The 17,449-nt window shown below is 46.5% G+C and overlaps 1 protein-coding gene across 2 annotated transcripts in view; it reads right to left on the bottom strand.

Moving 5' to 3' along the window:
* Positions 1–17,449, bottom strand: part of LOC139375461 (pecanex 1) — an 88,137-nt gene that overhangs the window by 49,016 nt on the left and 21,672 nt on the right. For both annotated transcript variants that reach the window (XM_071117272.1, XM_071117273.1), the window contains exons 7-10: positions 8,528–8,721; positions 2,581–2,674; positions 2,406–2,463; positions 210–424 (exon numbers count right to left, since the gene is read on the bottom strand). In XM_071117272.1, coding sequence (XP_070973373.1) covers positions 210–424; positions 2,406–2,463; positions 2,581–2,674; positions 8,528–8,721 — 561 coding nt within the window. The remainder of the gene's footprint in view (positions 1–209; positions 425–2,405; positions 2,464–2,580; positions 2,675–8,527; positions 8,722–17,449) is intronic.

Below are 17,449 nucleotides of genomic sequence, written 5' to 3'. Positions count from 1 at the left end.
ACCAATGGGGGGGAAAACTCCTGGTCTTAGGTTAGTGACCAATGGGGGAACAACTCCTGGTCTTAGGTTAGTGACCAATGAGGGAACAACTCCTGGTCTTAAGTTAGTGACCAATGGGGGAACAACTCCTGGTCTTAGGTTAGTGACCAATGTCCATTCTTCGGGGGGGGTATACTTCAGTAACTTCACCTGTTAACCAACAAACTAACCTGTCAAACAGAGCCAACAAAGTGAGTCTGTCAAAGTGCAGGCCGACCCACAGGTAAGGCAGCAGCCAGAAGCGGTAGTGCTGTTTGGCCTGGTGTGCTGCAGCCGTGGATTGGTCCTCCAGGTCTAGAGGAGCATCCTGGAGCTCTGGGCTCAGGTCGACATCCTGTTGTTCTAACAACTCTGGGTCAATGGTTAGGAGACGGTTCAGACGGATCTGTAGAAAACAAACAAAACACACAAAAATAATCAGGGGGAGGGACACTGGCGTACCGGACACCCCCCCAAGGTTTGGAAACACCTACTCATTCAAGGGTTTTATATTTATTTTGACTATTTTCTACATTGTAGAAATAATAGTGAAGACATCACATCTATGAAATAACACATATGGAATCATGTAGTAACCAAAAAAAAAGTGTTAGAAAATATATAATGATTTGTTTATTTTAGATTCTTCAAAGTAGCCACCCTTTGCCTTGATAACAGCTTTGCACACTCTTGGCATTCTCTCAACCAGCTTCATGAGGAATGCTTTTCCAACAGTCTTGAAGGAGTTCCCACATATACTGAGCACTGTTGGCTGCTGTTCCTTCTCTCTGAGGTCCAACTCATCCCAAACCATCTCAAATTGGGCTGAGGTTGGGTGATTGTGTAGGCCAGGTCATCTGATGCAGCACTCCATCACTCTCCTTGGTCAAATAGTCCTGATACAGCCTGGAGGTGTGTTTTGGGTCATTGTCCAGTTGAAAAACAAGTGATAGTCCAACTAAGTGAAAACCAGATGGGATGGCGTATCGCTACAGAATGTAGTGGTATCCATGCTGGTTAAGTGTGCCTTGATTTCTAAATAAATCATAGACAATGTCACCAGCAAAGCACCATCACACCACCTCCTCCATGCTTCACGGTGGGAACCTCACATGCAGAGTAGGTGAACGGATGATCTCCGCGTCTCACAAAGACACAACGGTTGGAATTAAAAATCTCAAATTTGGGCTCATCAGACCAAAGAGCAGATTTCCACTGGTCTAATGTCCATTGCTCGTGTTTCTTGGCCCAAGCAAGTCTCTTCTTCTTATTGGTGTCCTTTAGTAGTGGTTTCCTTGCAGCAATTCGACCATGAAGGCCTGATTCACACAGTCTCCTCTGAACAGTTGATGTTGAGATGTGTCTGTTACTTGAACTCTGTGAAGCATTTATTTGGGCTGCAATCTGAGGTGCATTTACCTCTGATGAACTTATCCTCTGCAGCAGCGGTAACTCTGGGTCTTCCTTTCCTGTGGCGGTCCTCATGAGAGCCAGTTTCATCATAGAACTTCATGGTTTTTGCAACTACACTTGAAGAAACTTTAAAAGTTCTTGAAATGTTTCAGATTGACTGACCTTCATGTCTTAAAGTAATGATGGACTGTCGTTTCTGTTTGCTTATTTGAGCTGTTCTTGCCATAATATGGACATAGCCTATCTGGTAAAATACCATCTTCTGTATAACACCCCTAACCTTGTCACAACACTACTGACGCATTAAGGAAAGAAATTCCAAAAATTAACTTTTAACAAGGCACACCTGTAAATTGAAATGCATTCCAGGTGACTACCTCATGAAACTGGTTGAGAGAATGCCAAGAGTGTGCAAAGCTGTCACCAAGGCAAAGGGTGGCTACTTTGAAGAATCTCAAATATATTTTGATTAATTTAACACTTTTTGGGGGTTATTACATGATTGCTTACTATACATGTTATTTCATAGTTGTGATGTCTTCACTATTATTCTACAATGTAGAAAATAGTAAAAATAGAAATAATAAGAAAAACCCTTGAATGAGTTGGTGTGTCCAAACTTTTGACTGGCACTGTAGTTGATACATTAACCCTCCAAAAAGTGATTGATACACATTTTTTAAACGTCCATATGTTCCAGAAAGATAAGTGTTTCTTGGGCTTCGGGACTGAGATGGTGCCTTGGGTCTTGAAAAAGAAAACAAAACAGATTAAAGTATGACGATACGAGTGTAATGAGCCGACTCAGAAAATAAAAAAGCTCATATCAAACCTGAGAGCCTGATGCTTCCATTGTTCTTCATGAGTTTGAGGTTTTAGAAGGAAAAATAATCTCTCCACAGAAGCACCGACAGTTACAAGGATGATAAAAACAAAACTGACTCTGACGTCACACACACACGATGATCACTCACCAGGTCATGAGGGTAAAAGCGAACTGAGGTAGATCTGGAGAGGTGGGAGTCTGTGTCCCTGTTGAGGTAAAACAAGGACAAGGTCACTTCAAAAAATGGTAGTCGACTCTGGTCAAAAGTAGTGTACTATATAGGGAATAGGGAGCTATTTCCCTGCTGTGGTTGATGAACTAACCATATGTTATTGGAGGCGCGTCGTGTTGCAGGTTCAAAGTTAACCAGGGACATGTCACATCCTTCCGCCTCGTACAGGGAGGAAGTGTTCTTCCCTGGAAACACAACACACAGTCTGTTACTCTGAATTGTTAGTTAGATTACTTGTTGGTTATTACTGCATTGTCGGAACTAGAAGCACAAGCATTTCGCTACACTCGCATTAACATCTGCTAACCATGTGTATGTGACAAATAAAATTTGATTTGATTTGATTCGAAAACCAACGTAACGTGTAGTAACGTGTAGTAACGTGTAGTAAAGTGTAGTAACGTGTAGTAACGTGTAGTAACGTGTAGTAACGTGTAGTAACGTGTAGTGACGTGTAGTGACGTGTAGTAACGTGTAGTAACGTGTAGTAACGTGTAGTAACGTGTAGTAACGTGTAGTAACGTGTAGTAAAGTGTAGTAAAATCTACCGTACATAAAGATGACAGTGCTGAATAAACGCCGCGTGTACATTATGTTATTGCCGTACGGTCCATCTTAAAATTAGTCTTCACAATCCATGCGCAACAAATCACAACAAAAAACAACCACATTAGCCAAATTATTCTGTGGTTTACTACAGGTAACGCATTGGAAAAAAGAAAAGGACAAATTAAACAATTTAAAATAATCCATAAAAAAAAAATACGATTTAAACGAAACAAAATCAGTATTTTGTCTCCCCCATACCCCAACTTCTAATCTTGCCAAATTTTTAAGCAGTTTTGTTAACACACCACCTTAACAGTATATATTTTTTTGTTTTCGTTGTTCACGTTGTTTACTGCGATAGATGCATACATACGTTATACCAAATGATATGAAAGGACTGTTTGCTAAATAAATAGGAATGGAATGCTTAAAGTTTTTTTTTGTGATCAACTAGGAGATCGAACTGTCGGTCGCGATCGACTGGTTGGTTGACCACTGCCCTACAAAGTGCACAACTTTTAAACTTTTGACCAGGTCGCACCATTTGTAAGGAATAGGGTTTCGATTTGGGATGTAACCCAGGACCACCTGTAGTTAGTCCCACACACTCTGATCTCATTGGCCGATGATATCAGTCCACCAATCAACGGACAAAAAAAAATCTTTGGCGACTTCAAACTAAATGCCAAGTCAGTGGCGCCTCATCTCATATCCGACGAGCCGACGTGGCTAGTTGAGGTTTGACTGAACTTTTTTTTGTGTTTTTTTTTTACATCCAGCACCAATCAAAAAAAAAGTAATCTAGTAAAAACCATTGAATTCACAAGAGTATAAAACAGCAAATTAAAAACATTGACAGGTCAGGGAATCAGTCTCAAAATCCTTCATCAGTGATTTAAAAACACCAGGTGTTAATTTCTCTGGCAACAGCTCTGGGGGAAATTCTTTAAGTCAGCATGCCAATTGCATGCTCCCAAAAAAACTGACATCTGTGGCTTTGGGTTGTGTGACAAAACAGAACATTTTAGAGCGGCCTTTTATTGTGCTTTATCATGCTGTTTAAAAATCAGCCACACCTGTCAGGTGGATGGATTATCTTGGCAGAGGAGAAATGCTCACTAACAGGGATGTAAACACATTTGTGCACAACATTTGTGAGAAATAAGCTTTTTTGTGCGTATGGAAATTTTCTTGGATCTTTTAAACATGGGACCAACAATTTACATTTTTTGTTTATATTTTTTGTTCACCGCAAAAATCAGAATGCCATTAACTCTACTAGCCATTAATTAAACTGGTTTGGAAGACTCCCTGACCAATATGGCTGACTTTTTCACATCATTCTGGAACTGTGAGGGTTTATGACAGGGATGGACAACTTTGATTGGGGTTGGGGGGAGGAGCCACAAAAAAAAAAAAAATATGAACTCATGACGGGCCACAGTGGCTCGGGGGTTTGTGTACCCCTTTTCATAGTCAGAGCCGGTCCGAGCCTTTTGGATGCCCTAAGCAACATTTTGTTGGTGGGGGGACCCCCCACCACAACGCGCAAAACATTTTAGTGGCAAGTTTGCTGCAATTCTATAAGGAGAGAAGATTTAGCGATTTTAATAATACTATTTGACAAAATCAATTGGGGTCCGCCTGTCTGTAATTCGACCATGATTACTACGAGTTTAGATAGCTGGCCGCTAAACTAACTTAATCATAACAATTGAAAAAACTGCTGATGTAGGCCTCCCGAGTGGCACAGCGGTCTAAGACACTGCATCACAGTGCTAGCTGTACCACTAGAGATCCTGGGTTCGACTCCTGTGGCGGGCCCGGGGCACAATGATCGTAGACACGGTCACCAGGTGTACGGTGTTTCCTCCGACACATTGGTGTGTCTGACTTCCGGGTTAAGTGGACATTGTGTCAAGAAGCAGTGCAGCTTGGTTGGGTTGTGTTTCGGGTCCTTCTCCTACGGGTGTTGCAGCGATGAATTGTGGGATTATTATAATTACTTTTAAAACTGCTGACGCACAACCAAACTCCAAAATTGCACCTTGTCTATTATACTATTCTAACACTCAACATTGGGGTGGGAGGGGGGGTTCCCATCCCTGGTCTATGACTTAGCCCCTCTAGTAATTGAAAACGATCTCTATGGTTGGGATTCCCTCTTGCCATCCACTGCTATGCAATCTGGTTTCAGAGCTGGTCATGGGTGCACCTCAGCCACGCTCAAGGTCCTAAACAACATCATAACCTCCATCGATAAGAGACAATACTGTGCAACCATCTTCATCGACCTGGCCAAGGCTTTCGACTGTCAATCACAACATTCTTATTGGCAGACTCAACAGCCTTGGTTTCTCAAATGACTGTCTCGCCTGGTTCACCAACTACTTCTCTGATAGAGTTCAGTGTGTCAAATCGGAGGGCCTGTTGTCCAGACCTCTGGCAGTCTCTATGGGGGTGCCACAGGGTTCAATTCTCGGGCCGACTCTTTTCTCTGTATATATCAATGATGTAGCTCGTTGCTGGCAATTCTCTGATCCACCTCTACGCAGACGACACCATTCTGTATACCTCTGGCCATTCTTTGGACACTGTGTTAACTAACCTCCAGACGAGCTTCAATGCCATACAACTCTCCTTCCATGGCCTACAGCTGCTCTTCAATGCTAGCATCACTACTCTGGACGGTTCTAGACTTAGAATATGTGGACAACTACAAATACCTGGTTAGACTGTAAACTCTCCTTCCAGACTCACATTAAGCATCTCCAATCCAAAATTAAATATAGAATTGGCTTCCTATTTCGCAACAAAGCCTCCTTCACTCATGCTGCCAAACATACCCTCGTAAAACTGACTATCCTACCGATCCTTGACTTCGGCGATGTCATTTACAAAATAGCCTCCAACACTCTACTCAGCTAATTGGATGCAGTCTATCACAGTGCAATCAGTCACCAAAGCCCCATATACCACCCACCACTGTGACCTGTTGGCTGGCCCTCGCTGCATATTCGTCGCCAAACCCATTGGCTCCAGGTCATCTACAAGTCTCTGCCAGGTAAAGCCCTGCCTTATCTCAGCTCACTGGTCACCATAGCAGCACCCACCCGTAGCACGCGCTCCAGCAGGTATATTCCACTGGTCACCATAGCAACACCCACCCGTAGCACGCGCTCCAGCAGGTATATTCCACTGGTCACCATAGCAACACCCACCCGTAGCACGCGCTCCAGCAGGTATATTCCACTGGTCACCATAGCAACACCCACCCGTAGCACGCGCTCCAGCAGGTATATTCCACTGGTCACCATAGCAACACCCACCCGTAGCACGCGCTCCAGCAGGTATATTCCACTGGTCACCATAGCAACACCCACCCGTAGCACGCGCTCCAGCAGGTATATTCCACTGGTCACCATAGCAACACCCACCCGTAGCACGCGCTCCAGCAGGTATATTCCACTGGTCACCATAGCAGCACCCACCCGTAGCACGCACTCCAGCAGGTATATTCCACTGGTCACCATAGCAACACCCACCTGTAGCACGCGCTCCAGCAGGTATATTCCACTGGTCACCATAGCAACACCCACCCGTAGCACGCGCTCCAGCAGGTATATTCCACTGGTCACCATAGCAACACCCACCCGTAGCACGCGCTCCAGCAGGTATATTCCACTGGTCACCATAGCAGCGCTCCAGCAGGTATATTCCACTGGTCACCATAGCAACACCCACCCGTAGCACGCGCTCCAGCAGGTATATTCCACTGGTCACCATAGCAACACCCACCCGTAGCACGCGCTCCAGCAGGTATATTCCACTGGTCACCATAGCAACACCCACCTGTAGCACGCGCTCCAGCAGGTATATTCCACTGGTCACCATAGCAACACCCACCCGTAGCACGCGCTCCAGCAGGTATATTCCACTGGTCACCATAGCAACACCCACCTGTAGCACGCGCTCCAGCAGGTATATTCCACTGGTCACCATAGCAACACCCACCTGTAGCACGCGCTCCAGCAGGTATATTCCACTGGTCACCATAGCAACACCCACCCGTAGCACGCGCTCCAGCAGGTATATTCCACTGGTCACCATAGCAACACCCACCCGTAGCACGCGCTCCAGCAGGTATATTCCACTGGTCACCATAGCAACACCCACCCGTAGCACGCGCTCCAGCAGGTATATTCCACTGGTCACCATAGCAACACCCACCTGTAGCACGCGCTCCAGCAGGTATATTCCACTGGTCACCATAGCAACACCCACCTGTAGCACGCGCTCCAGCAGGTATATTCCACTGGTCACCATAGCAACACCCACCTGTAGCACGCGCTCCAGCAGGTATATTCCGTTGGTCATCCCCAAAGCCAACACCTCCTTTGGCCGCCTGTCCTTCCAGTTCTCAGATGCCAATGACTGGAACTAATTGCAAAAATCACTGAAGTTGGAGACTTACATCTCCCTCACTAACTTTAAGCATCAGCTGTCAGAGCAGCTTACCGATCACTGTACACAGCCCATCTGAAAATAGCCCACCCAACTACCTTGGGGCGGTAAGCGTAGCCTAGTGGTTAGAGCGTTGGACTAGTAACCAAAAGGATGGAAGATCGAATCACCGAGATGACAAGGTACAAAATAAGTCGTTCTGCCCCTGAACAAGGCAGCTAACCCACTGTTCCTAGGTCGTCGTTGAAAATAAGAAAGTGTTCTTAACTGACTTGCCAAATTAAATAAAGGCAAAATAAAAAATGTAAATACAAATCCCAATATTGTTATTTATTTTTGCTCTTATGCACCCCAGTATCCCGACTTGCACATCATCTTCTGCACATCTATCACTCCAGTGTTAATGCCAAATTGTAATTATTTCGCCACCATGGCCTTTTTATTGCCTTTACCTCCCTTATCCTACCTCATTTGTACACAATGTAAATATACCTTCTCTACTGTATTATTGACTGTATGTTTGTTTATCCCATGTGTAACTCTGTGTTGTTGTTTGTGTCGAATTGCTTTGCTTTATCTTGGCCAGGTTGCAGTTGTAAATTAGAACTTGTTCTCAACTGGCCTACCTGGTTAAATAAAAAATATAAAACATATTATACTAACTGCAAATCCTAGTCCATACTTCATCGTTCCAACCAGTCCCTATCACAGGACACCATGCTTCAGCAACATCTTGACTCAGATACAACCGTACATATTACTCCGAGCATTATGGGTAATGTAGTTCTTCATGCTAGAACTCTGTTCTCACCCTAGTGGGACTCTTGGCATGAACATGGCAAGAGTGGTAGAGCATTATGGGTACTGTAGTACATTATGTTACACTTCCCTACTGATTTCATGCTGCAGACTGGTAGAGCATTATGGGTGCTGTAGTACATCATGTTACTCTTCCCTACTGAAGTCATCCTGAAGGCTGGTAGTGCATTGTGGGTACTGTAGTACATTATGTTACACTTCCCTACCGAAGTCATCCTGCAGGCTGGTAGTGCCTACGGTAGAGGCCTTGTCCTGAGAGCCCTCCAGGTGTGCACTTCCATTCCTGGCCAGCAGGGAGGCGCTAGCGCTCAGCACGGTCACCTGGGACGGGGTTCTGGACGGCTGACCTTTCACCTGGGAAGTAGAAGGCTGGGAGGCCTGGCTGAGAGCCTCCTGAAGACTGAATGGAGGAGAAGAGTGACAGGGACAGGAGGAGAGGGGGACATGGGAACGAGGACAGGGAGACAGATGAGATACAATATGGGAGGTGAAGCACAGTAACAACATAGACGAGATGTGGAGGAAGGAGATAAACACTAGTTAGATATAAAATGTTTTAAATATCAGATAAAATATCAGGGGAAATAGGTTGTGAGAATAAGAGCAGGGAACCCAATAGGACATTTATAAAAATGGCAGACTAAGAAAGTACACCGGAAAGGGGGAGGACGTGTACTCAGTCAAAGATACAGTAGGTGATAGGGTCCACCCTTAGAAGGCTGGTACAGGGACGAGAAGCAGGAGGGAGAAGGCCGGTCCACCCCTAGAAGGCTGGTACAGGGAAGAGAAGCAGGAGGGAGAAGGCCAGTCCACCAATAGAAGGCCGGTCCACCCCACCACTAGGAGGCCGGTCCACCACTAGGAGGCCGGTCCACCCCACCAATAGAAGGCCGGTCCACCCCACCACTAGGAGGCCGGTCCACCACTAGGAGGCCGGTCCACCCCACCACTAGGAGGCCGGTCCACCAATAGAAGGCTAGAAAGCCTGGTCCACCACTGGAAGGCCTGGTCCACCACTAGAAGGCCTGGTCCACCACTAGAAGGCCTGGTCCACCACTAGAAGGCCTGGTCCACCACTAGAAGGCCTGGTCCACCACTAGAAGGCCTGGTCCACCACTAGAAGGCCTGGTCCACCACTAGGAGGCCTGGTCCACCACTAGGAGGCCTGGTCCACCACTAGGAGGCCTGGTCCACCACTAGGAGGCCTGGTCCACCACTAGGAGGCCTGGTCCACCACTAGGAGGCCTGGTCCACCACTAGGAGGCCTGGTCCACCACTAGGAGGCCTGGTCCACCACTAGGAGGCCTGGTCCACCACTAGGAGGCCTGGTCCACCACTAGGAGGCCTGGTCCACCACTAGGAGGCCTGGTCCACCACTAGGAGGCCGGGTCCACCACTAGGAGGCCGGGTCCACCACTAGGAGGCCGGTGCACCACTAAAAGTCTGGTACAGGGAGGAGGAGGGAGAAGCAGGAGGCTGATCGTCCAAGTAAGCGTCCCAAATGGCATCTTATTGTCTATAATCTATACGGAGCCCTGTCGGCCCTGGTCAAAAGTAGTGCACGAAATAGGGAATAGGGATCCATAGGGCCCTGGTCAAAAGTAGTGCACGAAATAGGGAATAGGGATCCATAGGGCCCTGGTCAAAAGTAGTGCACTATATAGGGAATATGGCTGTCATTTGGGACGTGCCTCAAGTCTCCAGTGGTGACGTGGTACCTGGAGACGTGTGTATACTCTAATTAACCCTGGAGACGTGTGTATACTCTAATTAACCCTGGAGACGTGTGTATACTCTAATTAACCCTGGAGACGTGTGTATATACTCTAATTAACCCTGGAGACGTGTGTATATACTCTAATTAACCCTGGAGACGTGTGTATATACTCTAATTAACCCTGGAGACGTGTGTGTATATACTCTAATTAACCCTGGAGACGTGTGTGTATATACTCTAATTAACCCTGGAGACGTGTGTGTATATACTCTAATTAACCCTGGAGACGTGTGTGTATATACTCTAATTAACCCTGGAGACGTGTGTATACTCTAATTAACCCTGGAGACGTGTGTATACTCTAATTAACCCTGGAGACGTGTGTATACTCTAATTAACCCTGGAGACGTGTGTATACTCTAATTAACCCTGGAGACGTGTGTATATACTCTAATTAACCCTGGAGACGTGTGTATACTCTAATTAACCCTGGAGACGTGTGTATATACTCTAATTAACCCTGGAGACGTGTGTATATACTCTAATTAACCCTGGAGACGTGTGTATATACTCTAATTAACCCTGGAGACGTGTGTATATACTCTAATTAACCCTGGAGACGTGTGTATATACTCTAATTAACCCTGGAGACGTGTGTATATACTCTAATTAACCCTGGAGACGTGTGTGTATACTCTAATTAACCCTGGAGACGTGTGTATATACTCTAATTAACCCTGGAGACGTGTGTATATACTCTAATTAACCCTGGAGACGTGTGTATACTCTAATTAACCCTGGAGACGTGTGTATACTCTAATTAACCAAACTAAGACAAAACGGCCCGCGCGGCAAAGGAAAGGAGAAATGTTCTGAGAAACGGTGACATTCTCTCTGAGTGACCTAAAAGGATCCATCCTATATTGCTATTTGACAGTCAGGCCAAACCTAAGCTGTACTGTGGAAGTAGACTGATAGTAGGTCTACTATTGAAACCGATATACGAGGCTGTCAACGGAGTAGCAAATTCACAGGTTTCACATAGTCGTTTTGTTATGTCACTCTTTTGTAATAGAACAACAACAACAACAACATTGGTCTATAACAGTGCTTAAACCACAACAGGAGACCACTTCTGAGGTCGGGGAAAAACATTAAGAAAAGTAGATTTATTTTACTGTAGTTACCCTTTAATTCAAGTGTACAGACACCTAGCCCTGTTGGTTGGTTAGCGGTGTTTCTGTAGTACAGACACCTAGCCCTGTTGGTTGGTTAGCGGTGTTTCTATAGTACAGACACCTAGCCCTGTTTGGTTAGCGGTGTTTCTATAGTACAGACACCTAGCCCTGTTTGGTTAGCGGTGTTTCTGTAGTACAGACACCTAGCCCTGTTTGGTTAGCGGTGTTTCTATAGTACAGACACCTAGCCCTGTTTGGTTAGCGGTGTTTCTATAGTACAGACACCTAGCCCTGTTTGGTTAGCGGTGTTTCTATAGTACAGACACCTAGCCCTGTTTGGTTAGCGGTGTTTCTATAGTACAGACACCTAGCCCTGTTTGGTTAGCGGTGTTTCTATAGTACAGACACCTAGCCCTGTTTGGTTAGCGGTGTTTCTATAGTACAGACACCTAGCCCTGTTTGGTTAGCGGTGTTTCTATAGTACAGACACCTAGCCCTGTTTGGTTAGCGGTGTTTCTATAGTACAGACACCTAGCCCTGTTTGGTTAGCGGTGTTTCTATAGTACAGACACCTAGCCCTGTTTGGTTAGCGGTGTTTCTATAGTACAGACACCTAGCCCTGTTTGGTTAGCGGTGTTTCTATAGTACAGACACCTAGCCCTGTTTGGTTAGCGGTGTTTCTATAGTACAGACACCTAGCCCTGTTTGGTTAGCGGTGTTTCAATAGTACAGACACCTAGCCCTGTTTGGTTAGCGGTGGTTAGCGGTGTTTCTATAGTACAGACACCTAGCCCTGTTTGGTTAGCGGTGTTTCTATAGTACAGACACCTAGCCCTGTTTGGTTAGCGGTGTTTCTGTAGTACAGACACCTAGCCCTGTTTGGTTAGCGGTGTTTCTGTAGTACAGACAACTAACCCTGTTTGGTTAGCGGTGTTTCTATAGTACAGCCACCTAGCCCTGTTGTTTGGTTAGCGGTGTTTCTATAGTACAGACACCTAGCCCTGTTTGGTTAGCGGTGTTTCTATAGTACAGACACCTAGCCCTGTTTGGTTAGCGGTGTTTCTGTAGTACAGACACCTAGCCCTGTTTGGTTAGCGGTGTTTCTATAGTACAGACACCTAGCACTGTTTGGTTAGCGGTGTTTCTATAGTACAGCCACCTAGCACTGTTTGGTTAGCGGTGTTTCTATAGTACAGACACCTAGCCCTGTTTGGTTAGCGGTGTTTCTGTAGTACAGACACCTAGCCCTGTTTGGTTAGCGGTGTTTCTATAGTACAGACACCTAGCACTGTTTGGTTAGCGGTGTTTCTATAGTACAGACACCTAGCACTGTTTGGTTAGCGGTGTTTCTGTAGTACAGACACCTAGCCCTGTTGTTTGGTTAGCAGTGTTTCTATAGTACAGACACCTAGCCCTGTTGTTTGGTTAGCGGTGTTTCTATAGTACAGCCACCTAGCCCTGTTGGTTGGTTAGCGGTGTTTCTGTAGTACAGACACCTAGCCCTGTTGTTTGGTTAGCGGTGTTTCTGTAGTACAGACACCTAGCCCTGTTGTTTGGTTAGCGGTGTTTCTGTAGTACAGACACCTAGCCCTGTTGTTTGGTTAGCGGTGTTTCTATAGTACAGACACCTAGCCCTGTTGTTTGGTTAGCGGTGTTTCTATAGTACAGACACCTAGCCCTGTTGTTTGGTTAGCGGTGTTTCTATAGTACAGCCACCTAGCCCTGTTGTTTGGTTAGCGGTGTTTCTATAGTACAGACACCTAGCACTGTTTGGTTAGCGGTGTTTCTATAGTACAGACACCTAGCACTGTTTGGTTAGCGGTGTTTCTATAGTACAGACACCTAGCCCTGTTTGGTTAGCGGTGTTTCTATAGTACAGACACCTAGCCCTGTTTGGTTAGCGGTGTTTCTATAGTACAGACACCTAGCCCTGTTTGGTTAGCGGTGTTTCTATAGTACAGCCACCTAGCCCTGTTTGGTTAGCGGTGTTTCTATAGTACAGCCACCTAGCCCTGTTTGGTTAGCGGTGTTTCTATAGTACAGACACCTAGCCCTGTTTGGTTAGCGGTGTTTCTATAGTACAGACACCTAGCCCTGTTTGGTTAGCGGTGTTTCTATAGTACAGACACCTAGCCCTGTTTGGTTAGCGGTGTTTCTATAGTACAGACACCTAGCACTGTTTGGTTAGCGGTGTTTCTATAGTACAGACACCTAGCACTGTTTGGTTAGCGGTGTTTCTATAGTACAGACACCTAGCCCTGTTTGGTTAGCGGTGTTTCTATAGTACAGACACCTAGCCCTGTTTGGTTAGCGGTGTTTCTATAGTACAGACACCTAGCCCTGTTTGGTTAGCGGTGTTTCTATAGTACAGACACCTAGCCCTGTTTGGTTAGCAGTGTTTCAATAGTACAGCCACCTAGCACTGTTTGGTTAGCAGTGTTTCAATAGTACAGCCACCTAGCCCTGTTGGTTGGTTAGCGGTGTTTCTGTAGTACAGACACCTAGCACTGTTTGGTTAGCGGTGTTTCTGTAGTACAGACACCTAGCCCTGTTGTTTGGTTAGCGGTGTTTCTGTAGTACAGACACCTAGCCCTGTTGTTTGGTTAGCAGTGTTTCTATAGTACAGCCACCTAGCCCTGTTGTTTGGTTAGCGGTGTTTCTGTAGTACAGCCACCTAGCCCTGTTGTTTGGTTAGCGGTGTTTCTGTAGTACAGACACCTAGCCCTGTTGTTTGGTTAGCAGTGTTTCTATAGTACAGACACCTAGCCCTGTTGTTTGGTTAGCGGTGTTTCTGTAGTACAGACACCTAGCCCTGTTGTTTGGTTAGCGGTGTTTCTGTAGTACAGACACCTAGCCCTGTTGTTTGGTTAGCAGTGTTTCTATAGTACAGACACCTAGCCCTGTTGTTTGGTTAGCGGTGTTTCTGTAGTACAGACACCTAGCCCTGTTGTTTGGTTAGCGGTGTTTCTATAGTACAGACAACTAGCCCTGTTGTTTGGTTAGCGGTGTTTCTGTAGTACCGACACCTAGCCCTGTTGTTTGGTTAGCGGTGTTTCTGTAGTACAGACACCTAGCCCTGTTGTTTGGTTAGCAGTGTTTCTATAGTACAGACACCTAGCCCTGTTGTTTGGTTAGCGGTGTTTCTGTAGTACAGACACCTAGCCCTGTTGTTTGGTTAGCGGTGTTTCTATAGTACAGACAACTAGCCCTGTTGTTTGGTTAGCGGTGTTTCTGTAGTACCGACACCTAGCCCTGTTGTTTGGTTAGCGGTGTTTCTGTAGTACAGACACCTAGCCCTGTTGTTTGGTTAGCGGTGTTTCTATAGTACAGCCACCTAGCCCTGTTGGTTGGTTAGCGGTGTTTCTATAGTACAGCCACCTAGCCCTGTTGTTTGGTTAGCGGTGTTTCTATAGTACAGACACCTAGCCCTGTTGTTTGGTTCTGTTATAATCTCCACCCAGCACAGCCAGCCTGGCCACCCCTCATAGCCTGGCTCCTCTCTCGGATTCTTCCTAGGTTTTGGCCTTAGATAGTTGTTGCACCTTTAGATCTTCCCTTCTTTCTACAACGGATATTTCCGTCTGTCCATGAAACCGCTTCCATGTGCCGGTGTGCATTTCAGAACAGTGATTTGCTTACCACCGTGCGCACATTGCTGCGCCTAAAATGTGAATTTTTTTATTTATATATATATATATATATATATATATATATATATATATATATATATATATATATAGTTTATCAAGCTAAACATTCTGATCTGTTCAATCAGTTGTATTAATTGATACCCGTGCATACCTCCACTACACTGTCTTGATAGGAACCATGGGGATTAAGGAGTGAGTATACGCAGTACCCACTGAAAAATACGTGCGTATATATACCCTCGTCTACACCATTACAAGTCTGTACTGTTAGCTTCCATACCATCCCTCTCAGAGATATGCATGGCAGTATGCCTCAGCTCGATCGGCTCAATAAGACAAAGCGTCCTGATCTGGCAGGTTAGTGTCCTCGGGATGCACTCCAGAGGGGAGGGATGTCGATGCTATAGCATCCGTCCAACATCTTTAAAATCTAACCTTTTAAAAAAAATCAGCTTCCTCTCCTTTTCCCCCCCAGGAAGATGCAGACTATTTTTGCCGTACAAAACGCTGCGTCCTTTGACAATAGTGCCCAGATGTCCTGGTCTTGGCACTGTGTAGATTTTACTCTAAATTCGAAACATTTATCTCACCCCATTTTCAATCAGAAAGTGAACCTTCCAACCAAGGAGGTGTTCCTAACTTCCTGGACATAACTATAGTCAAATAAGTTTTTGTGCTATTCCCCTGCAAGATCATATTTCTAAATGTTACTTAGCCACTGAAATGTTAAACGAGGAGAAAGTAGCCTGTCAGACACTGGCAGTCTGGGATCAATAAGATTTAAAAATGCTCAACAGTCTCGAAATGGCTTCTCTAACACTCTGCCGATCCTTAAAGAAACCCCTCGTTATCTCATCATCCCAAATATGAGCATTGCCGTCCTCCTGCTCCTCCTCCACCTCGGGACACATGCTTGGCCGACCAGCTCAGCTCTGAATTTGTCTGTTAGGAGTTTCCTTGTTTCTGCTTGAAATAACACAGGAAATGTCACGATTTTATTTGGGAAGTAAAGGAGAAACAGATTGAAAACCCCAAAAGAGAAACAAACAACAAACAAGGAAAAGTTAAACTCATGCAGGAGAATGGAAAGAGTTGGAGGCAGAGAGAAACACATCATGCACCATGAGGCAATGGTACAAGGAATCGTCCTCCCTGCCTTCCAGAGTAGAGGACAGGACCTAATCCCCCTCCCTCCTGTCTTCCAGTGACAGGACCTAATCCCCCTCACTGTCTTCCAGTGACAGGACCTAATCCCCCTCCCTGTCTTCCAGTGACAGGACCTAATCCCCCTCCCTCCTGTCTTCCAGTGACAGGACCTAATCCCCCTCCCTCCTGTCTTCCAGTGACAGGACCTAATCCCCCTCCCTCCTGTCTTCCAGTGACAGGACCTAATCCCCCTCCCTCCTGTCTTCCAGTGACAGGACCTAATCCCCCTCCCTCCTGACTTCCAGTGACAGGACCTAATCCCCCTCCCTCCTGTCTTCCAGTGACAGGACCTAATCCCCCTCCCTCCTGTCTTCCAGTGACAGGACCTAATCCCCCTCCCTCCTGTCTTCCAGTGACATGACCTAATCCCCCTCCCTCCTGTCTTCCAGTGACATGACCTAATCCCCCTCCCTCCTGTCTTCCAGTGACATGACCTAATCCCCCTCCCTCCTGTCTTCCAGTGACATGACCTAATCCCCCTCCCTGCCTTCCAGTGACATGACCTAATCACCCCCCCCCCCCCTTCCCCCCGTCTTCCAGTGACAGGACCTAATCCCCACCCCCCCCCCCCCCCTGCCTTCCAGTGACAGGACCTAATCCCCACCCCCCATGCCTTCCAGTGACAGGACCTAATCCCCCTCTCTGCCTTCCAGTGACAGGACCTAATCCCCCTCCCTGCCTTCCAGTGACAGGACCTAATCCCCCTCCCTGCCTTCCAGTGACAGGACCTAATCCCCCTCCCTGCCTTCCAGTGACAGGACCTAATCCCCCTCCCTCCTGTCTTCCAGTGACAGGACCTAATCCCCCTCCCTCCTGACTTCCAGTGACAGGACCTAATCCCCCTCCCTCCTGTCTTCCAGTGACAGGACCTAATCCCCCTCCCTCCTGTCTTCCAGTGACAGGACCTAATCCCCCTCCCTCCTGTCTTCCAGTGACAGGACCTAATCCCCCTCCCTCCTGTCTTCCAGGGGCATGACCTAATCCCCCTCCCTCCTGTCTTCCAGTGACATGACCTAATCCCCCTCCCTCCTGTCTTCCAGTGACATGACCTAATCCCCCTCCCTCCTGTCTTCCAGTGACATGACCTAATCCCCCTCCCTGCCTTCCAGTGACAGGACCTAATCCCCCTCCCTGTCTTCCAGTGACAGGACCTAATCCCCCTCCCTGTCTTCCAGTGACAGAACCTAATCTCCCTCCCTGCCTTCCAGTGACAGGACCTAATCCCCCTCCCTGTCTTCCAGTGACAGGACCTAATCCCCCTCCCTGCCTTCCAGTGACAGGACCTAATCCCCCTCCCTGCCTTCCAGTGACAGGACAGGACAGGACCTACACTGGTGTTAGAGGAAGGAATGAGTGTGAAATAGTTTTATGAAAGTA

Source organism: Oncorhynchus clarkii, chromosome 19 (genome assembly GCF_045791955.1).
Source record: "Oncorhynchus clarkii lewisi isolate Uvic-CL-2024 chromosome 19, UVic_Ocla_1.0, whole genome shotgun sequence".
In the NCBI taxonomy this organism is placed as follows: domain Eukaryota; kingdom Metazoa; phylum Chordata; class Actinopteri; order Salmoniformes; family Salmonidae; genus Oncorhynchus; species Oncorhynchus clarkii.
The sequence above is the reverse complement of the archived record's forward strand: the minus strand, read 5'-3'. Positions and strand labels throughout refer to the sequence as shown.